The sequence below is a fragment of the Bufo bufo genome, chromosome 2 (genome assembly GCF_905171765.1).
Source record: "Bufo bufo chromosome 2, aBufBuf1.1, whole genome shotgun sequence".
Lineage (NCBI taxonomy): Eukaryota > Metazoa > Chordata > Amphibia > Anura > Bufonidae > Bufo > Bufo bufo.
In genome coordinates, this window is record NC_053390.1 from 251,509,862 (window position 1) to 251,531,074 (window position 21,213).

The following is a 21,213-nucleotide window of genomic DNA, read 5'->3' on the forward strand; positions in this document are numbered from 1 at the left end:
GAGGCTTTAAAATGGGTCACCTGGAACATGGCTATCATGACCCTCCTTTTGTGGAAACGATAGAGTATCTGGTTCCGCTTCTCCGGCTTATTAAAACCCCGGACATTGTAGGTACAGAACGATATTGGAGCCATCAGTAGCCTATGGTATCACTTATGGAACTCAGGGGCGGATAGTTCAGGTCAACTCAAAAGTAAACAGACGTTAGACACAGAGAACAGGAACACAAGAATGAGGTGTAGCCAAACAGTAGAACAGGAAGAGCCAAACGGAAGCGCTCAATAATATACTAGGCAGTGACTCTTGTCACAAGCGACAGCTAAGGTCGTTATCCCTAGGTGAGGGAGGAGAGAGAAAGGCACAGAGCCACCCTACTAGGCTCAGCGACAATTGGTAGTAACCTTAAAACAGTAGGACAGGACTTGAAGAACATTACGATGGGGAGGCCCAATAGAGAAAAGGGCCCACTCAGGGACTTCAATGAGGTGCAGACAGCTCAAAGAGAGGTTAGGTATAAGACCCTTTGCAAACAAATACTATATAAGGTGAAGATTAAATCTTCCTCAGCCATCTGTGGCTTGAGACCTCTGGGAGGGCCTCTGTTGTTTGGGAGGGGATTTCTGCCACCGTTCCCTGCGCGGGAGAGGGATGAAGTCCCTTGGACACGGCCAGTCTGGAAGCTCCACGCGAGGCAGGTCAAAGGTCGACACTAGACGTGGTAAATCCCGTATGGATTTGAAGACTGCGGATTTTCCATTCCCGGAGGCGAATAGCTGGAAAGGATAGCCCCATCTGTAAGTGATTTTGTTATATTTGAGCACCTCCAAGAGTGGTCTCATGGCTTTACGGAGCATCAACGTGCGCCGCGCTAAGTCTGGTAAAATCAGGATCTCCTTGTTTGCAGATGAAGCAGGGTCTGCATTCCTATAGGCTTTCAGGATCGCCTCTTTGTCTTTAAAGAAATGAATCCTACAAATAATGTCTCGCCGACGTGAGGGGTCAGCGGATTTAGGGCCTATCGCTCTATGAATGCGGTCAATTTCTATAGGTTGGTCCGCAGGCCTGGACAACAATTTACCAAAGAAAGTGGTAGCCCATGATTACAGATCTTGCACTTGAACTGATTCCGTGAGGCCCCTTATACGGAGGTTGTTCCTCCTGTTACGGTTTTCTAGATCGTCCAGATGGGCCAGTATATCTTGTATTTGATCAGTATGTTCAGCGAGGACCTACTGATGAGATTCAAGAGCTGAATAGATGTTTTCTTGGGAGGACTCGATGTCATCAACCCTCTGACCCACACGTTTGAGGTCTTGATGAAGGGCCTCTATGTCCTGCTTATGGGATGCTTCCAGCTTGTGGAATAGAGAGTCTATCTCGCTTTTTGTGGGGAGGGCTCGGAGATGCTCCCAGGTCCGAATTGATGGCCAGCTGAGCCGCGAAATAGTGGTGAGGCCTGAGGCCACAGACAAGGCCGGTGATGTTGGAGCACCTGAGCGCTGACTGCCCTCTATAACGTGGGATTCGGGGGTGCGAGCGTTCTCGGGGGACCCAGGTACCTGAGGGGTAATTAGCTCTTGGATCGCTGGCTGCAAGCGGGATGGAGGCGCTGGGAGTGAGCGCGCGGGTATTCCGCTGCCTGTCGCCGCCACCTTGGCTGATTCGTCCTCCTCGCCGTGGTCCACAGGCTGGCTACGTTGGCCAAAAAAGCGGGAAATGGCACCGGAGGATCTCTGGGAGGGCGCCGGGGTAGACGAGGTTCTCCTTCTGCATCCCCTCATGGAGGTGAGGTGAGTCTGTCTGTCCTGTAAAGCGGGATAATGCCGGGGCCGATCGGGAGCTCAAGGACAGCACTCCTCACAGCACAATTGGCAGCGGTATGCGTATCTCCTCTTTAAACAGAGTGCTGGTTGAGCACACCTGCTCAATTCAAAGTCTATGAGATTGCTGGAAATAGTCGAGCACTGTATTCGGCTATATCTAACAGTGTGCACGCTGACAAGCATTCCATTCAAACTAGGGACACAGATAGAAACTAAAGTATTTTAACTCCCTTATTAAAAATACCTTTTATTGAATACAATAAAAAATAGTAGGGATATGTATGTTGTTCCCATAAACCTGGACTAAGACAGACAACTGGGGTATGTTGCGTGTCATCAAACCTTGATTAAGAAGGACACACCTCTTGATAACCTGCCCGGGATTTTGACTCTATATATGGTGTATTTAACATTGATTATTATTATTTATATTTTGACTATCGATAGGGGTTTTCTAAGATTTTTTATGTATTCAAAAGATATTTTTTAATAAGGGAGGTAAATACTTTAGTTTCTATGGTCCAATACTCCTGGTAAATATCCAATGTTTGTTTTTGGCTAGGGACACAGGTCCCGTATTTTCTTGATTGGTGGCAGTCACAATGGACGGACCCACACCGATCTAACAGTTATGCCCTATATAGTATCCCCTATAGAGTACAGCGATCCAGTAATAGGGGATAACTTGATCTAATTGGAATACCCCTTTAAAGGTGTTCTATCAGAAATAATAAGGTAATACACACTATTGATTACAATTTTTACCTACAGTATTTTTACAATTTTTTTTTACCTGTGTTCGACTAATGGCAATTGGATGCTCAAACACTGTCCAAATCACAGCCTCTGAACAGTCAGGAGTTGTAAGGGAACCTTGGTATCGATAGTATTGGGACAACCCATTGTGGGGTGGAAGGAGGTTTTGCAAGGGAAATGTTGGAATCTCAGTGAAGTCTCCTGGAAATACATTTTCATTGAGAAAAGTTAGCAATATCTAGAAAATGGTGCGACATGTTATAAAACAAGATTAATGGAAAAAAAAATGTAACTTCTATTCACAGGGAATTAATAATGTGTGCATTATAGCCTTGTGACGATACAGACACTAAGATGTATTCATGCGCTGCTTTATTAACGGGGTATCCTATAGACATCAAATGGATGATAAAATACGTTTACTCATTTAGAAGATCTCCCACAGCTGCTGTTCTGAAGGTGCCCAGGTCCCCGCTGCGCTCCACCTGCTGTCATCCTGACACCGCAGGAATTGGCTGAGGATGCTGATCAGCCAGTCGTTGTCCACAGCGATGACCTACCTCAGCCACTGATTGGCTGAGCGGCATTCTCAGCCATTTCCTGCTGTGTTGGGGTGACTGCAGGAAGTGGAGTACAGTGGGGACCCAGACACTGTCAGAGCAGTAGTCGTGGGGGATCAGCGAGGTGATTAAACACTTGTTTTTTTTTTTAAACCATTTGTTTGCCCTGAGTCTTTAAAAAAATGAGAATACCCCTTTAAGTGAGTCCAAAAGAAGACTAAAGACAAGATGCAAGAGAAATTACTAGAAAATTCCATGTTTAACACTTTATGTGTCAATTATTTTTGTTATAGACACAGCGCTATACTTGTCCATGAACAATGTCTGGTATTGAAGCTTAGCCCAATCTATTTAAGTTAAGCCTGTTGAATTTTGAGTTGGGTCCTGAGATCTCTCCATACACACAAGCAGAGTTAAGGGGGCTGTATACTCTGTGAAAAGAGCCATATATCTGCTAATCTCAGCCAGATAGTATAATTGGCAACGCTATCATCGAGCCTGATGAGCTGAAAGCAGATGATTAATAAACAGCAGCTTATAATGTCCACCCTTTTCAGATGTTTCCTAATGAAAATTTGACCTTTTTTTTTTATGCCTTATTTAAAGCCCTAACCAGATGCATTACTACTCTGAAATACATTGAAAGTATGGATTATAAATTGTACTAATGCTATAATCACTATATAACTGAATATGAGTTAGTTAGCTAGCAAACATTTTTATTAAAATACATGAGCCCATCTTCCCAGGGGTGCACCACCAATGAGGCCAGGTGAGGCGATCACCTCAGGCAGCGCCAGGTAGGGGCAAGAGAGGGGCAGCCGAAGGGCCTTGGGCTGAAGGGAAGGGATTAGGTTACGAAATTGGCATTGGGGAGGCAGGGGCGCCATTTCAGTTTTCGCCTCAGGCAGCAGAAAGGCTAGGTGCACCGCTGCATCTGCCTTGGCAAGTCAACCTCTTATAGATGGGACTCTACTCTAAAATAACTTGCCTTTCATTTGAATTAGACCTCTCATTGCATTGTACATAAAGGGTGTAGGGGCCTCCATTTTTGTCGTGCACACTAGTTACCCATCTGTCCAAGGCCTTTTTTTAATTAGAGGAGAATATGGCTAGATCCAACTTTCCCTGTATTTATGTGGAGGGTATGCCCAAGGAAAGATAAGTTGTTTTGGAGTAAGGTCCCATCTATAGGAGGTTGTTTTGTCAGTGCAGATGGGCTTGTGTATATTGACCAGAATATTTGTTAAGTAAATCATGTTTATTTATAAAGTGAATATATCACTAGTACAATTTATAATCCATATATTCAATGTTTGCAGAGTGCTGTTGCATTTTGCGTTTGCTTTCATATTGCAGCCATGGCGTACGTGCACCGTGCATTTATCTAATTTGATAAGGTAGGCAAACTTTTTTTCCTTACTTAAAGTGAAGATGAGCTTATTACTGGAACGGTGCACACAACACATTTTAGCGTCCCCAAATTTCGGCATTTCACCATATTACTGAAATACATATCTAGAAAAGCTTCTTATATCTATGAACTACTGATTGCCCATACTGACCTTCTAGCGACACATTTTTCATGGCGGCCACCAAAGTGTTGTAACTGGGGTTCTCTGCTTCTCCTACCTAGATTAAAAAAAACATATTACAGGAGGCCAGAAAAACAAGAATCCTCATGTAGTGACATTTTGTATAGCTCATACCGTGATTAGAATGCCCAACACTGCCAGGCCCTGGGGATCCTTCTTGGCTTCTGTGATACTATTGAATTTAGTATTCATATGAACAATATGCAACTGAAGGGAGAGAACAAGATTCACAACAGACCACTTAATATACTGCACATTCTGTGTCAAGACACCAAGGTGTTATTACCCCTAACTTTTCATGATCCAAATGCAATGATGAAAATACAGTATAACACTAAATACTGATCTCAAAAGAGATATGAAAAAAGGATTTTACAGTAGATCTTCCAAATATTTCACAACTTAATTAGTAGAGGACTGGCGCCATATATGTACGGTGCTGGTGGACGTGACTTACGGACCAGCGCCGTACATGTACAGCGGGCTGATCGGGCGGGTGCAGGAGCTGCGCCCGCCCGATCAGTGGCACAGACCCAGCAGTCACTGACAGCCGGGCCCCTGCTGCATATGCCGGCATTGATGAAAACACCGGTGCCGGCATATTAATATCACATGACATAAGCCCCAACACCGTAAAAAAAAAAAAAGAAAAAAAAAAAGTGTAATGCCAAGTGATCAAAAAGTCATATGCACCCTAAAATAGTACCAATCAAACTGTCATCTCATCCCCCAAAAAATGAGCCCCTACATAAGACAGTAGCCCAAAAAATAAAAATAAACTATGGCTTTCAAAATATGGAGACACAAATTTTTTTTTGTCATATTTGGTATTGTCGCGTTTGTAACAACCTGCTCTATAAAAATAGTACATGATCTAACCTGTCAGATGAACATTGTAAAAAAAAACAACAACATAAAAACGGTGCCAAAACAGCTATTTTTTGTTACCTTGCCTCACAAAAAGTGTAATATAGAGCAACCAAAAATAATATGTATCCTAAAATAGTACCAACAAAACTGCCACCTTATCCCGTAGTTTCCAAAATGGGCTCACTTTTTTTGGAGTTTCTACTCTAGGGGTGCATCTGGGGGTCTTCAAATGTGAACTTAATTATCCCAGTAAAATCTGTCCTCCAAAAAGAATATGGAGCTTCTTTTCTTCTGTGCCCTGCTGTGTGCCCATACAGAGGTTTAGGATCACAAATGGGGTGTTTCTGTAAACTACAGAATCAGGGTAATAAATATTGAGTTTTGTTTGGCTGTTAACCCTTGCTTTGTTACCGGAAAAAAATTGATTTAAATGGAAAATCTGCCAAAAAAGTGAAATTCTGAAATTTCATCTACATTTTTCTTTAATTCTTGTGGAACACCTAAAGGGTTAACAAAGTTTGTAAAATAAGTTTTGAATACCTTGAGGGGTGTAGTTTCTAAAATAGGGCCATTTATGGGTGGTTTATATTATGTAAGCCCCACAATGACTTCATAACTGAACTAGTCCTTAAAAAAGTGGGTTTTGGAAATTTTCTGAAATATTTCAAGATTTGCTTCTAAGCCTTCTAACATCCCCAAAAAATAAAATTGCATTCACAAAATGATCAAAACAAAAAGTAGACTTATGGGAAATGTAAAATAATAACTATTATATGAGGTATCACTATCTGTTTTAAAAGCAGAGAAATTTAAATTTGGAAATTTTTTGGTAACTTTAGGATTAAAAAAAAAAAAAAAAAAAGAAAGATATTGACTGAAATTTACCACTTTAATGAAGTACACTGTGTCGCGAGAAAACAATCTCAGAATGGCTTGGATAAGTAAAAGCGTTTCAAAGATATTACCACATAAAATGACACATGTCAAATTTCCAAAAAACGGCCTAGTCCTTAAGGTGAAATATGGCAGGGTCCTGAAATGGGTTAATGTATTTTGTAATAAGACAAAATATAAAAAACATACCTCAAGAGGGAACTGCTTTCCATCTACTGTATGCTCTGATCCATCCTTGTTAGGACTTCCCCAATGGAAGTGGAATTGTAATGCTTTGTATTTATTGGGTAGTCCTGCTCCACTAATGGAAATGTCTCCTGAGAGGCTCAGCAATACTGTAAAGAGTAATAGATCATAAAAAGGCTTTGTATACGTGTAAAGCCTCAAGCACACGGCCGTGTGCTGTCCGCATCCGTTGCTCCGTTCCGTGGCCCCGCAAAAAAAACCAAAAAACATGTCCTATTCTTGTCCGTTTTGCAGACAAGAATAGGCATTTCTACAATGGGCCGCCTGTTCCGTTCCGCAAATTGCGGAAGGCACACAGGCGGCTTCCGTTTTTTGCGGATCCGTGGTTTGCGGACCGCAAAAAATGGAACGGTCGTGTGCATGAGGCCTAAGATGAAAAGTAAACCAGGAGAGAAGAATGGTTCCATATCTCCCAGCTTTCAAAGAAACCAAAGAGGGGAAAAGTTTGTGGCATGCGCATTTTCTTTACTTAAGTTGCATCTCTAACCTTGACTAATTTCTCTCCATACAGACCCAATACAGTAATTATGCCTCCTTTCTGTCTCTTTAGAATAATGATACCCCCTTAGTACCTCCCTCATAGTTGTTGTGCCACCTCACATTAAGAATGCCACTGTGTCTTCTTAGTGCTCCCAAACAGTAGGAATGCCCCTTTTGTGCCCCAGCACAGTTGTTGTGATCCCTTAGTGTCCCCTCATAGTAAGAATGCTCCTTTTTTTATTTTTTTATTTAATCTTTATTATTATTCCAAATTCCATACATCTTCAACAATCACAAGTTGTATTACATTATAAAAACAACATATATTATTAAACAGCATGCATACAAACCTATATCTATAGCTTGCTTATTACCCATCCAACTTCCCAAGATGCTCTTTCCCCCCAGTGAAAAAAAATAAAAAATTCTTTCCTCTTTTCTTTCCTTTTACATCTCTTCCCCGCCCCCGTCCTCCATGCCCCCCCACCACCGCCAAATCCCCTCACCAATACCGGGTATCCCCTCATCTACTTTTTTAACCATTTCTGCCATAATTCTGCAAATTTATATTTCTTTTTGATAGACACCAAGTGGAATTCTTCTCTGACAAGCGAAACCCTAGTCTGGTTCTCCCATTCCCTAACCGCAGGTACCACATCGTCTCCCCAGTGCCAAACAATGCACCTCCTAGCATGGAATAGAAGTTTAGAGGCTATGGAACGATGTTTGGAATTATCTATCTTATCCACTACTCCCAGGATACATATTTCAAACTCCCTAGGGATACTAAACCCATGATATACATTTATTTTTTCGTTTACCTTCCGCCAGAAATATTGGATCTTTTTACATGTCCACAATAAGTGTACATCATCCGCCCCTATCTGGCCGCATTTTTTACAACTAAATTCTTTGTGTTTATAATATTTCATGAGGCTCTTAGGGGAATAATATAATCGGTATTGTATATTAAATTGAGTGATCCTGTGAGAGAAATTATTTGAGACCCCATTTTTTGCTTGTATCACCCTCTCCCAAAACTCTTCCCGTTGAGACTTAAAAACATCCCGCCATTTGTGCATTAGATAATTAATTGCTCTTTTTTCTGTCTTTTGATGTAACAATGATTCATATATCCTAGACACCAGCTTCTTCCCCACAATTAATTTAGAAATATTAGCTAGAGGGCGTGGGAGGACGGTAATTTGTGTTCCCCTTCCCAACGACCACCTTAAAGCTTGTTTCAATTCTAAATAGAAGAAGCTCATATCCCTATCTCCTATTCCACACTCGTTTTTAAGATCCAGATATGTAATAATATCTCCCTCCTTCCATATTTGACCCAATCTAAAAACTCCATATTTCCACCAGATTCCCTGTTCAATCGGCTTTAATTCTGTAAGTTGAGTGTTATCCCACAATAGGGTATCAGTATGTAATCTGGTCTCAGACCACAATTCTCTTACCTCTTTCCAGATTTTTGCCCACAGTCCAAATATCGGTATTTTTGTGATATGCTGTTGCGATTTGTCCAAGTTTTTATTGATACCTGCTATCATGGTCTTGTATCTTTGTGTATTACTCCATATTAGCATATTTCTGATATGGCCAGAGAAAAAATAAAGTTCCAAATTTGGGACCGACAGCCCACCCTCTCTCTCACGAGCGTGTAATATTTGGGCTCTTATCCGTGTTTTTTTACCTCGTCATATCAGATCCGCCAAAAGCGACGCTATTTTTTTGAAACATTTTTTTGGAATTAATACAGACGCATTCCACAAAATGTAATTCAGGGAAGGTAAAATGCACATTTTCACTAGGGAAATACATCCTGCCATTAAAACATGTAGTTTTTTCCATACCTCTATTTTCTTCCTAATTTCCTGAATTTTGGGAAGCACATTTAGGTGAACATAATCCTTAGAGTTGGGGGTTATCCAGATTCCTAAATATTTTACTGGTTCCTCTGGTCTCTTGATCTCCAATAGCCCTGGTGTTAAGTTATTCAAGGGATCAATCGGGATACAGGCCGATTTAGACCAATTAATATTTAGTCCAGCATATTTACTATAATCATCAAATATCTAAAAAAAATCCTAACTAGTGATCCATGGGAGCCCACAAACAACATAATATCATCTGCGTATAGTGCAATCTTTTCTTCGTGGGATCCAAACCTAAACCCCACGATTTCTTTATCTTGTCTAATCATATCCGCTAAGGGTTCCATGACTATAGCAAATAGCAGGGGGAGAGGGGACATCCCTGTCTAACCCCCCTGCCAACAGCATTATTGTCTGAGTATTCTCTGTTCAAAATCACCCTTGCAGAAATTTTGGTGTATAACAGTTTGATCCAAGAGACAAATATATCTCCAAATCCCATTCTCTTCAGTGTTGCAATTAGAAAGTAAGAATGCTCCTTAGTGCCTCAATACAGTAGTTATGCCCCCTTTGTACCTCTTTAACAATACTATTGCCCCCTATTGCTTTCACTATATTATTTCCCCTTAATGCCCATCACAGTAGTGTTGCCCCCTTAGTGTCTGCCCCCTTTTTGTCCCCCCTCACAATAGTTTTTCCCCCTTAGTGCACCCTCACAGTAGTATTGCCAACTTAATGCCCTCTTACAATAGTGTTGCCCCTTAATGCTCCCTCACAATAGTGGTAATGTCACTGCATAGTGCTGGCCTGTGGGGGAGAGCACAGGCTGGTGAATAGTGGAGTAAAAAGCTGATGATCCCTGCTGTGGAGGCAGATACAGTTGAAATTGGGACATGCCGACTACAGTTTAAAGGGAACCTGTCACCGGGATTTTGTGTATAGAGCTGAGGACATGGGTTGCTAGATGGCCGCTAGCACATCCGCAATATCCAGTCCCCATAGCTCTGTGTGCTTTTATTGCGTAAAAAAACCATTTTGATACATATGCAAATTAACCTGAGATGAGTCCTGTCCCTGACTCATCTCACGTACAGGACTCATCTCAGGTTAATTTGCATATGTATCAAATCGGGTTTTTTACACAGTAAAAGCACACAGAGCTATGGGGAATGGGTATTGCGGATGTGCTAGTGACCATCTAACAACCCATGTCCTCAGCTCTATACACAAAATCCCGGTGACAGGTTCCCTTTAAATCAGTACATTGGCCGAAATTATGGACTGTCCTGCTGTACCTGGGACAGTTAGGAGACATGTAATACACACACTTGTTAATAAGGGTTATTAATAAACTATGAAGAAGATAGAAGATGACCAACCTGAATGTCCATCATTCATTAGCTTCCACTGACCAGGTGGAGCATAATCAAATCCCTGGAAAGTGATATTATCTAGATGGCTGTCTCTGCTTACTTTCGCCTTTTCAATGTTGATAGGAGATTGATGGTCACCTCCACAATTATGATTAATATCCTTCCAGTGATCAGGACCTGGCCAGAAACACAGGAAATACTGACATGTGGAGCTGCAAGACTTAGGCCTCTTTAACACGAGCGTGTCCGGATAAGGTCCGTATGCGTTGCGGCAAACCCGCGCGGGTAGGTACGCAATTGCAGTCAGTTTTGACTGCGATTGCGTTCCGTTGTTCAGTTTTTATCGCGCGGGTGCAATGCGTTTTGCACGCGCGTGATAAAAAACTGAATGTGGTACCCAGACCCGAACTTCTTCACAGAAGTTCAGGTTTGGGTTCAAGGTTGTGTAGATTGTATTATTTCCCCTTATAACATGGTTATAAGGGAAAATAATAGCATTCTGAATACAGAATGCATAGTACAATAGGGCTGGAGGGGTTAAAAAAAAATACAAAAATAATTTAACTTACCTTAATCCACTTGTTTGCGCAGCCGGCATCTCTTCTGTCTTCTTCTTTGAGGAATAGGACCTTTGATGACGTCACTACGCTCATCACATGGCCCGTCACATGATCCATCACCATGGTGATGGATCATGTGATGGACCATGTGATGAGCGTAGTGACGTCATCAAAGGTCCTATTCCTCAAAGAAGACAGAAGAGATGCCGGCTGCGCGAACAAGTGGATAAAGGTGAGTTTAATTATTTTTATTTATTTTTTAACCCCTCCAGCCCTATTGTACTATGCATTCTGTATTCAGAATGCTATTATTTTCCCTTATAACCATGTTATAAGGGAAAATAATAAAGATCAGGTCCCCATCCCGATCGTCTTCTAGCAACCGTGCGTGAAAATCGCACCGCATCCGCACTTGCTTGCGGATGCTTGCGATTTTCACGCAGCCCTATTCACTTCTATGGGGCCGTGAAAAATGCACAAAATAGAGTTTGCTGCGATTTTCACGCAACGCACAAGTGATGCGTGAAAATCACCGCTCATGTGCACAGCCCCATAGAAATGAATGGGTCCAGATTCAACTCACGCATTCAACTCACGCATTGCACCCCCACTGAAAACTCGACCGTGTGAAAGGGGCCTTAGAGTAAGGATTTAGTCCATTCAGAAATTATATGTCAACCTCTTTGGTCACATAACACCAGCTCTAAGGGGAAAAGTAATGCATATCACTAACATAGGGGCAGGTTTACTAAGGGTGTGGATTCATTGACCTCATCCACCTATAGGTCTGGTCTGAACTTATTGAACTCAACCTTCTATAGTTATCTATACGCACAAAGAGTCCCGAATCATTGACCTCAGCCTCTTATAGACATGCTGTCATACAGAGGGTCTGGATGCATTGACCTCCGCCTCCTATAGGCATCTATTCACACTTTAATGTCACCATAATCAGTGATGAACTTAGAGGCATAATGTGAAGCTCACAGTCCCCTTCATGTGCCACTGAAAATACTGTTGTCCTCTTATATGACAAAAGGACCTTTGTTTCTGCAGCCAGTGCAACTCTTATACAGTTGCAAGAAAAAGTATGTGAACCCTTTGGAATGATATGGATTTCTCCACAAATTGGTCATAAAATGTGATTGTCACGGCGGGGAGTGAGGGAAACCCCCCACCGTGCGGTGTCAAAAGGGTAAAAGGGGATCAGCCTGGCCAAAAGGAGTAATAAGAGAGCAGGTCACCTCCTACCGCGTCCCTAATGCTCTCCCTGACTCCTCACCGTATGAGCGGACCCGATGGTAGGACGACTCATTCTCAGGATTCCTAGAGACCCTAAGTCGCCCTGGTAATCCCTCACCAAGGAGCAGGGAAAAGACGACCTGTTCATCCCAGTAATGGAGGAACAGCAGTCTCCATCTGAGGCCAGGCTGCAAGGAGGGGGAACACAGCATGAGATGGCAGGTAAGCGAAACCAATAACACTTACCAGCCACAGACACACTGACCTGTTAGCGAATCTACGATACGTAAAACACTAAACAAGAATGGATTTCATGGGAGGATACCACAGAGGAAGTCACTGCTGTCCAAAAAAACATTGCTGCACGTTTACAGATTGCACAAGAGCACATGTTCCACAGCAGTACTGGCAAAATATTCTGTGGACAGATGAAACCAAAGTTGAGTTGTTTGAAAGAAACACACAAGACTATGCGTGGAGAAAAAGAGGCACAGCACACCAACATCAAAACCCCATCCCAACTGTGAAGTATGGTGGTGGGGGCATCATGGTTTGGGGCTGCTTTGCTGCGTCAGTGCCTGGACGGATTGCTATCATCGAAGGTAAAATGAATTCCCAAGTTTATCAAGACATTTTGCAGGAGAACTTAAGGCCATCTGTCCACCAGCTGAAGCTAAACAGAAGATGGGTGTTGCAACAGGACAACGACCCAAAGCATAGAAGTAAATCAACAACAGAATGGCTTAAACAGAAGAAAATATACCTTCTGGATTGGCCCAGTCAGAGTCCTGACCTCAACCCGATTGAGATGCTGTGGCATGACCTCAACAAAGCAATTCACACCAGACATCCCAAGAATATTGCTGAACTGAAACCGTTCTGTAAAGAGGAATGGTCAAGAATTACTCCTGACCATTGTGTACGTCTGATCTGCAACTACAGGAAACGTTTGGTTGAAGTTATTGCTGCCAAAGGAGGTTTAAAAAGTTAATAAATCCAAGGGTTCACATACTTTTTCCACCTGCACTGTGAATGTTTACATGGTGTGTTCAATAAAAACATGGTAACATTTAATTCTTTGTGTGTTATTAGTTTAAGCAGACTGTGATTGTCTATTGTTGTGACAGATGAAGATCAGATCACATTTTATGATCAATTTGTGCAGAAATCCATATCATTCAAAAGGGTTCACATACTTTTTCTTGCAACTGTATACAGTGGATATAAAAAGTCTACACACCCCTGTTAAAATGTCAGGTTTCTGTGATGTAAAAAAATGAGACAAAGATAAATCATTTCAGAACCTTTTCCACCTTTAATGTGACCTATAAACTGTACAACTCAATTGAAAAACAAACTGAAATCTTTTAGGTAGAGGAAAGAAAAAATATAAAAATAAAATAATATGGTTGCATAAGTGAGCACACCCTTAAAGGGGTTATCCGAGTTATGGGAAAAAAAATAAAACCTAACAAAATTAATCAGGATATACATATACATTAGTCAAGCTTGATTTTTTGAAAAAAGAACGATCCTTACACCTTTTCCAGGTTCTGTTATTGCTGTGTTTACATGCAGCAGTAACAACAATGACTCATCTCTCCCTCATGAATATTTGTGGGAGGGGTTGATCTGTTATATTTGTGGGAGGGGTTGAGCTATTAGCCGCAGTTAAGCTACTTTCACACTAGCGTTCGGAGCGGGTCCGTCTGATGTTTCATCAGACGGATCCGCTCCTATAATGCAAACGCTTGCATCCGTTCAGAACGGATCCGTTTGCATAACAGTTTATTTCAGATCTGATTTTTCACTTCGGAAAACTCAGATCCGACAGTATATTCTAAACACAGAAGCGTTCCCATGGTGATGGGGACGCTTCAAGTTAGAATATACTGAGAACTGTGTACATGACTGCCCCCTGCTGCCTGGCAGATGCTGCCAGGCAGCAGGGGGCAGACCCCCCCCCCTCCTGTATTTTAACTTATTGATGGCCAGTGCGGCCCCCCCTCCCTCCCCAGTATTAATTGTAACCAGTGCGGCCCCCCTCCCTCTATATTCATCGGTGGCCAGTGCGGATATTAAATATGAGCAGTGCGGTCTCCCCCTCCCTCCCTCCCCAGTATTAAATATGAGCAGTGCGGTCTCCCCCTCCCTCCCTCCCTAGTATTAAATATGAGCAGTGCGGCCTCCCCCTCCCTCTATTCATTGGTGGCCAGTGCGGATTCAAAGTATTGTGATCAGTGCGGCCTCTCCTCTCTCCCCCCCCCCCATCATTGGTGGCAGCGGAGAGTACCGATCGGAGTCCCAGTTTAAATCGCTGGGGCTCCGATCGGTTACCATGGCAGCCAAGACGCTATTGCAGTCTTGGCTGCCATGGTTACTTAGCAACAAATAGAATCATTATACTTACCTGAAGAGCTGCGATGTCTGTGTCCGGCCGGGAGCTCCTCCTACTGGTAAAGTGACAGGTCTGTGCGGCGCATTGCCTATAGACCTGTCACTTACCAGTAGGAGGAGCTCCCGGCCGGTCACATAGATCGCAGCTCTTCAGGTAAGTATAATGCTGCTATTTGTTGCTAAGTAACCATGGCAGCCAAGACTGCAATAGCGTCTTGGCTGCCATGGTAACCGATCGGAGCCCCAGCGATTTAAACTGGGACTCCGATCGGTACTCTCCGCTGCCACCAATGATATGGGGGGGGGGGGGAGAGGAGAGGCCGCACTGATCACAATACTTTGAATCCGCACTGGCCACCAATGAATAGAGGGAGGGGGAGGCCGCACTGCTCATATTTAATACTGGGGAGGGAGGGAGGGGGAGACCGCACTGCTCATATTTAATACTGGGGAGGGAGGGAGGGGGAGACCGCACTGCTCATATTTAATACTGGGGAGGGAGGGAGGGGGAGACCGCACTGCTCATATTTAATATCCGCACTGGCCACCGATGAATATAGAGGGAGGGGGGCCGCACTGGTTACAATTAATACTGGGGAGGGAGGGGGGGCCGCACTGGCCACCAATAAGTTAAATACAGGAGGGGGGGGGTCTGCCCCGTGCTGCCTGGCAGCACCTGCCAGGCAGCAGGGGGCAGTCATGTACACAGTTCTCAGTATATTCTAACTTGAAGCGTCCCCATCACCATGGGAACGCTTCTGTGTTTAGAATATACTGTCGGATCTGAGTTTTCCGAAGTGAAAAATCAGATCTGAAATAAACTGTTATGCAAACGGATCCGTTCTGAACGGATGCAAGCGTTTGCATTATAGGAGCGGATCCGTCTGATGAAACATCAGACGGACCCGCTCCGAACGCTAGTGTGAAAGTAGCCTGAGGATCACGGATGCGCGATCAACTCACAGCCGCACAGACTGTAATGCAGAGAGGTGGGGGCGTGGCCAAGGCTGATGACGTTCCGTTGACATGGCTTAGTCACTCCGACAAGCAGAGAGCTCCATGTCAACGGAACGTCACAGCTGATGACGTGGGCGGTCACATGACTGTTTAGTGTAGCAGAGAAACGGCACAAGATAGGTACAGTAAGTGATTTAGGAAAACTAAGGTATAGGAGAAATAAAGCCATAAAGATAAGGTTAAGTTAACTCGGATAACCCCTTTAAACTAATACTTTGTTGAAGCACCTTTTGATTTTATTACAGCACTCAGTCTTTTGGGGTATGAGTCTATCAGCATGGCAAATTTTGACTTGGCAAGATTTGCCCCTCTTCTTTGCAAAAACACTCCAAATCTGTCAGATTGGGAGGGCATCTCCTGTGCACAGCCCTCTTTAGATCACCCCACAGATTTCCAATCGGATTTAGGTCTGGGATCTGGCTGGGCCATTCCAAAACTTTAATCTTCTTCTGGTGAAGCCATTCCTTTGTTGATTTGGATGTATGCTTTGGGTCGTTGTCATGCTGAAAGATGAAGTTCCTCTTCATGTTCACAGAATGTGCACAGAAGCCTGAAGGTTTTGTGCCATATTTGGGCCAATATTAACTATTCATAATTCCCTCTAGCTTAACTAAGGCCCCAGTTCCAGCTGAAGAAAAACACCCCCAAAGCATGATGCTGCCACCACCATGCTTCACTGTGGGTATGGTGTTCTTTTGGTGATGTGCAGTGGTTTTTTTTTGCGCCAAACATATCTTTTGGAATTATGGCCAAAAAGTTCAACCTTGGTTTCATCAGACCATAACACCTTTTCCCACATGCTTTTGGGAGACTTCAGATGTGTTTTTGCAAAATGCAGCCTGGCTTGGATGTTTTTCTTCGTAAGAAAAGGCTTTCGTCTTGCCACTCTACCCCATAGCCCAGACATATGAAGAATATGGGAGATTGTTGTCATATGTACCACACAGGCAGTACTTGCCAGATATTCCTGCAGCTCCTTTAATGTTGCTGTAGGCCTCTCGGAGGGACGTCCAGTTCTTGGTAATGTCACTGTTGTGCCATATTTTCTCCACTTGATGACTGTCTTCACTGTGTTTTATGGTATATCTAATGCCTTGGAAATTCTTTTGTACCCTTCTCCTAACTGATACCTTTAAACAATGAGATCCCTCTGATGCTTTGGAAGCTCTCTGTGGACCATGGCTTTTGCTGTGGGATGTGACTAAGAAAACTTCGGGAAAGACCAACTAGAGCAGCTGAACTTTATTTGGGGTTAATCAGAGGCGCTTTAAATGATGGCAGGTGTACGCTGACTCCTATTTAACATCATTTTGAATGTGATTGCCTTATTCTGAACACAGCTACATCCCCAGTATTAAGAGGATGTGCACACTTATGCAACCACATTATTTTAGTTTTTTTTTGTTTTCTTTCCTCCAGCTACCAGATTTCACTTTGTTTTTCAATTGAGTGGTACAGGTTATAGGTTACATTAAAGGTGGAAAAAGTTCTGAAATGATTTCTCTTTGTCTAATTTTTTTACATCACAGAAATCTGACATTTTAACAGGGGTGTGTAGACTTTTTATATCCACTGTAGCTATGCCCCTCAAGATGCTAGTCATCTCTCAAATGACCAGTAAAGACTAAAGATACCATTATTATTTTCCAGAATACAGTACTTGTACTACACTCACCACACGTAGGGTTCTGAGAGGTGTAACACCATTGACCTATATAAAAAAGACATATATGAAAAACATATTCAATATTCAATTAGGAACATATTAAAATGTTCCAAATATTTTGTTTTAATATGTCATTACCCGTGTGCATGGGGTTTATGTACATTGTGTATGCGTTTTGCAGGTAAAGGTCAATACACCACTTTGTATTTGACTTTTCATGCCTACAGCTAGCCACAAATGGCCTGATTTTTCTTCCTGTTTATCCAACCAAGAATCATGTAAGGAGCTGCTAACAAGCTTTGTTGGCAATAAGAAGGGTTCATTGAAGCTTAAAAGAAATGGAAAATGGAAATGGAAAGAATGAACCATTACTAGGACACTGCAGGCAGGGTTGGAAGGACAGACAGAGTTCTAACCAACACTATGGCCCAGATTTACTAAACATAAAGATGACCTAAGCTTAGTTGTCTAAACCTGCCGCAGATTTATCCCAGGATAAATGTGGTGCAGGGACAGATGCTTTTCTCTATACCAACTATTTGTTGCCTTACTTTGAGATGGATTTTTATGCAATTTTGTGTGTTAAATGGGCTTGCCCCCTTTCCATAAAACTCCATCCCTTTTTGCTAAGCCCCATCCATTGTTGAGCATGTCTGAAAAAAGTGTAGAAACCCTAGATGCGCCAACATGCACCACTTTTTGGACAGATTCTTGCAGACACATTAGTAAATCTGGACCTGTGTCTGCAAAGTAGGTCAATTTTAGTTATTTTGACATTAAAAGATATGCCAAGCGGCAAGATAAAAAAAAAATCCTTATTGCACTACTCATGCCACCATATTTCAATCAATATAAAAATAACTATTACAGACTAACATCATATTCCTTTATTCCATGTGTAATGAAACATTATCTTTTTAGAAGATGTATTGCTTTTGTCTTTTCTTTCTTATCCAATGCCCTATTCCAGGACAGGAGGGTCTAGTACCCCATTTGTCATTCCTGCCTTATTTACTTGCAAATTGCTGTGATTGCAGAGAGAGCAGGACTCTGCAGCGACTCACAGCCCATACGAGGTCCAAGCTAGTTGCTGCCCCAGTGAAATGTACTTGTATGTAGTTTAAGTGCCATCATCTAGCCATAGACCCTCTAAAGCAGGCATCCTTAAACTGCGGCCCTCCAGCTGTTGTAAAACTACAACTCCCACAATGCCCTGCTGTAGGCTGATCCCTGTAGGCTGTTCGGGCATGCTGGGAGTTGTAGTTTTGCAACAGCTGGAGGGCTGCAGTTTGAGGATGCCTGCTCTAAAGCAATACGGTAATAAATCAATCAATAATCATGAATGCTTGTCATTCATCTTCTCACACTAAGGCTGTCCATAAATGATCAATAGCTGTTGGCCAACAGCTATCTCTGCTGACTCCTCCATACACATACACATTTGGCTTGACTGAACATGTATGTGTATTCAATGGTGACAGAAGAGAAAGCTTCTCTCAGACACTTTTGGTCATGGCCCATCTCCTTGGTGAACAAAAAGATCAGGCAAAAATATTCACTTCACCCGATCCTCCTCTCTCCCAACATCGTCCATACACATTTGTCTGTCAGCCGAACAAATATGTATGTGGCCCTTAAGAGTCTCAAAAGTAATAATTAAGGGTGAATTCTGACTTTAGCAAATTCAGACTGTATCAATTATTCATATCCTTCTAGATCGCTCCTTGCTGCCAGTCATTCCTTTTTTACTTACAGCAGATGAAAACTTGTCCTGGTTGTGTGATGGACCCAGAGGTGAATGGCTCGCAACAGTTCTGATAACTGTACTGTAAACGGTACAAACTGTGCCCCTGATCCATCACATGACCAAAATAGTTTTTTTTATCTTATATAGGTAAAAAAAAGAAATGAAGGTTCCTATTGCATGACAGCAAGCAGCGATCCTGAAAACTGTGAGGAATTGGTACAGAAATGATTTGCTGCAAAAAGGATTCTGCATGAAAATGAAATGAAACCTGCAGCATCAAATTGGACTACTTGAATGTTGTACAGTTCAGAAGACAGAGAAGAAGGCAGCTGCTACCTGAATGGGATATTTTTGGACCATTTTTAATTAAAAAAAATAAAAATCAGACAGTGCAGTGTGTTATTGAACAGGCCATCCGTTATATGTCCATCCGTTTACCCATGGACATATAGTATATTTTGCAGTCCTAGGAGACCCCAGAGTGTCATTCATGACTTTACAGGCCAATTGGGACACCTTCAATTTGCACTGAATCAGACCAGAAGTGTATTTTAGGAAATCTCTACTAGTGATGATTTAATTATAAATTATGATATTCATTTGTGTCATAATTTACTTCAAGCCATTTGCAGGGCATCTAGTGCAACATTATTATTTGCAATACCATTATTTCCAATGTCCAAATAAACTAAAAAGTAAAGCAATCATAAGGCATACTGACCTAGCATGGCAGTGGAAAGTATGGCAATGCCCATGCCAAGGTTTAGTCACACAGGAGGATAATAATTACATGAATGTATTCTTACCTCCTCCAGACACCTGTATAATGAAGGGGAAAGTTATTAAAGTCATGCCGAGCTGAAAGATGTTCATGCTGAATTTATATTCTGGAAGTTCCACCGCAGGGTAGCAGAGTTGTTCAGAAGCTGACCCTCACTTTCTCCCACAACCAGGGAGACTGTCCATTCCCATTCAACTCATGCATCAATATATATACATCTATAAAGATCAGGGCTGAGTTTTCAGTTAACTCTTTCTAGGACATTAAGCCTGGCTCCTCCTAGGATGCTGAAGTAACTCTACCTGTCCATTGTTGAACAATGAGTGAAAGGCAGCTTGTTCCAGTCTGACCAGCTCCAGCGAGCTGTCTGTAGGCACTGGTCTGTGCCATCATTAGAACCTATTAGAAAGCAATAGAAGGTTTAGGCAATTTAATCATTAAATTATTTCTCTTTCACAGGAGATTCTAAGAAAATTTGCAATAGCTTTACTGAAAGTACTAATTGCTTATTAAGTGTGGTAGGTGACTGCACTTAAAGGGTGTTTCTAGGTTCCCGATATCGATGGCCAATCCTCAGGGTAGGTCATTAATATCTGATCAGTGAACGTCCAATATGCCGCACACCCACCGATCAGCTTGGAACTTGGTATTGGTTCTAGCACTTTGAATGGAACAGCTCCGTTCAAAGTGTAGTGGCTGTGATGGGTTACTGCAGCTCAGCTTCCATTCACTTCAACGCAGCTGCAGCTACCCGGCATGGCCACTACACTTTGAATGGAGCTGTGCTTCCTGTTGCATTCAAAGTGCTGAAGGCTGCAGGCAAGAGCTGATCAGCGGGGTTTCGTGGTGTTGGATGATCATTGATTATATATTAATGCCTATGCCTTTAAAATATGTGGATCCAAGATGCCATTGACAGTCATGAGTTTCGGCAGTGAAACTGGGAGATGATTCATTACTTTATAGCCACGTGATCATTAAGATTAAAAGCTCGAGGACTCAGCAGCCAAGTACCCTAATTGAGCCTGCTACCCCAAAGCTATCTGGAATGATAATGATAATCATAATGCTATTTACATTGTTGATGATGCGTTTATGTATTTTTGTTTCTTGATTTGTTTTACAGCGGGGGCTCATACACATGGCCATATTACAGTTCTGCTTTGTACACAGTTGTAATTGGGCTGCTATAGGGGTACATGGGGACTTCTATATGCTTCTGATTTCATAAAGTGGCACACAGGGTTTTATTTCTGTCAAACCAGTCCAACAAAAAACAAATTGTGGCACGGTCCATCACGTGTATTATGAAGAAATTCTCAG

At 42.4% G+C, this 21,213-nt stretch overlaps 1 protein-coding gene across 1 annotated transcript in view; it reads right to left on the reverse strand.

Moving 5' to 3' along the window:
- LOC120988721 (carbonic anhydrase 15-like) overlaps positions 1–20,164 on the reverse strand; it is a 30,751-nt gene extending 10,587 nt beyond the window's left edge. The window contains exons 1-7 of the mRNA XM_040416374.1: positions 19,916–20,164; positions 17,372–17,407; positions 10,487–10,657; positions 6,688–6,833; positions 4,849–4,941; positions 4,705–4,771; positions 2,617–2,780 (exon numbers count right to left, since the gene is read on the reverse strand). Coding sequence (XP_040272308.1) covers positions 2,617–2,780; positions 4,705–4,771; positions 4,849–4,941; positions 6,688–6,833; positions 10,487–10,657; positions 17,372–17,407; positions 19,916–19,982 — 744 coding nt within the window. The 5' untranslated portion in view covers positions 19,983–20,164. The remainder of the gene's footprint in view (positions 1–2,616; positions 2,781–4,704; positions 4,772–4,848; positions 4,942–6,687; positions 6,834–10,486; positions 10,658–17,371; positions 17,408–19,915) is intronic.
- Between the last annotated feature and the right edge of the window lie 1,049 nt (positions 20,165–21,213).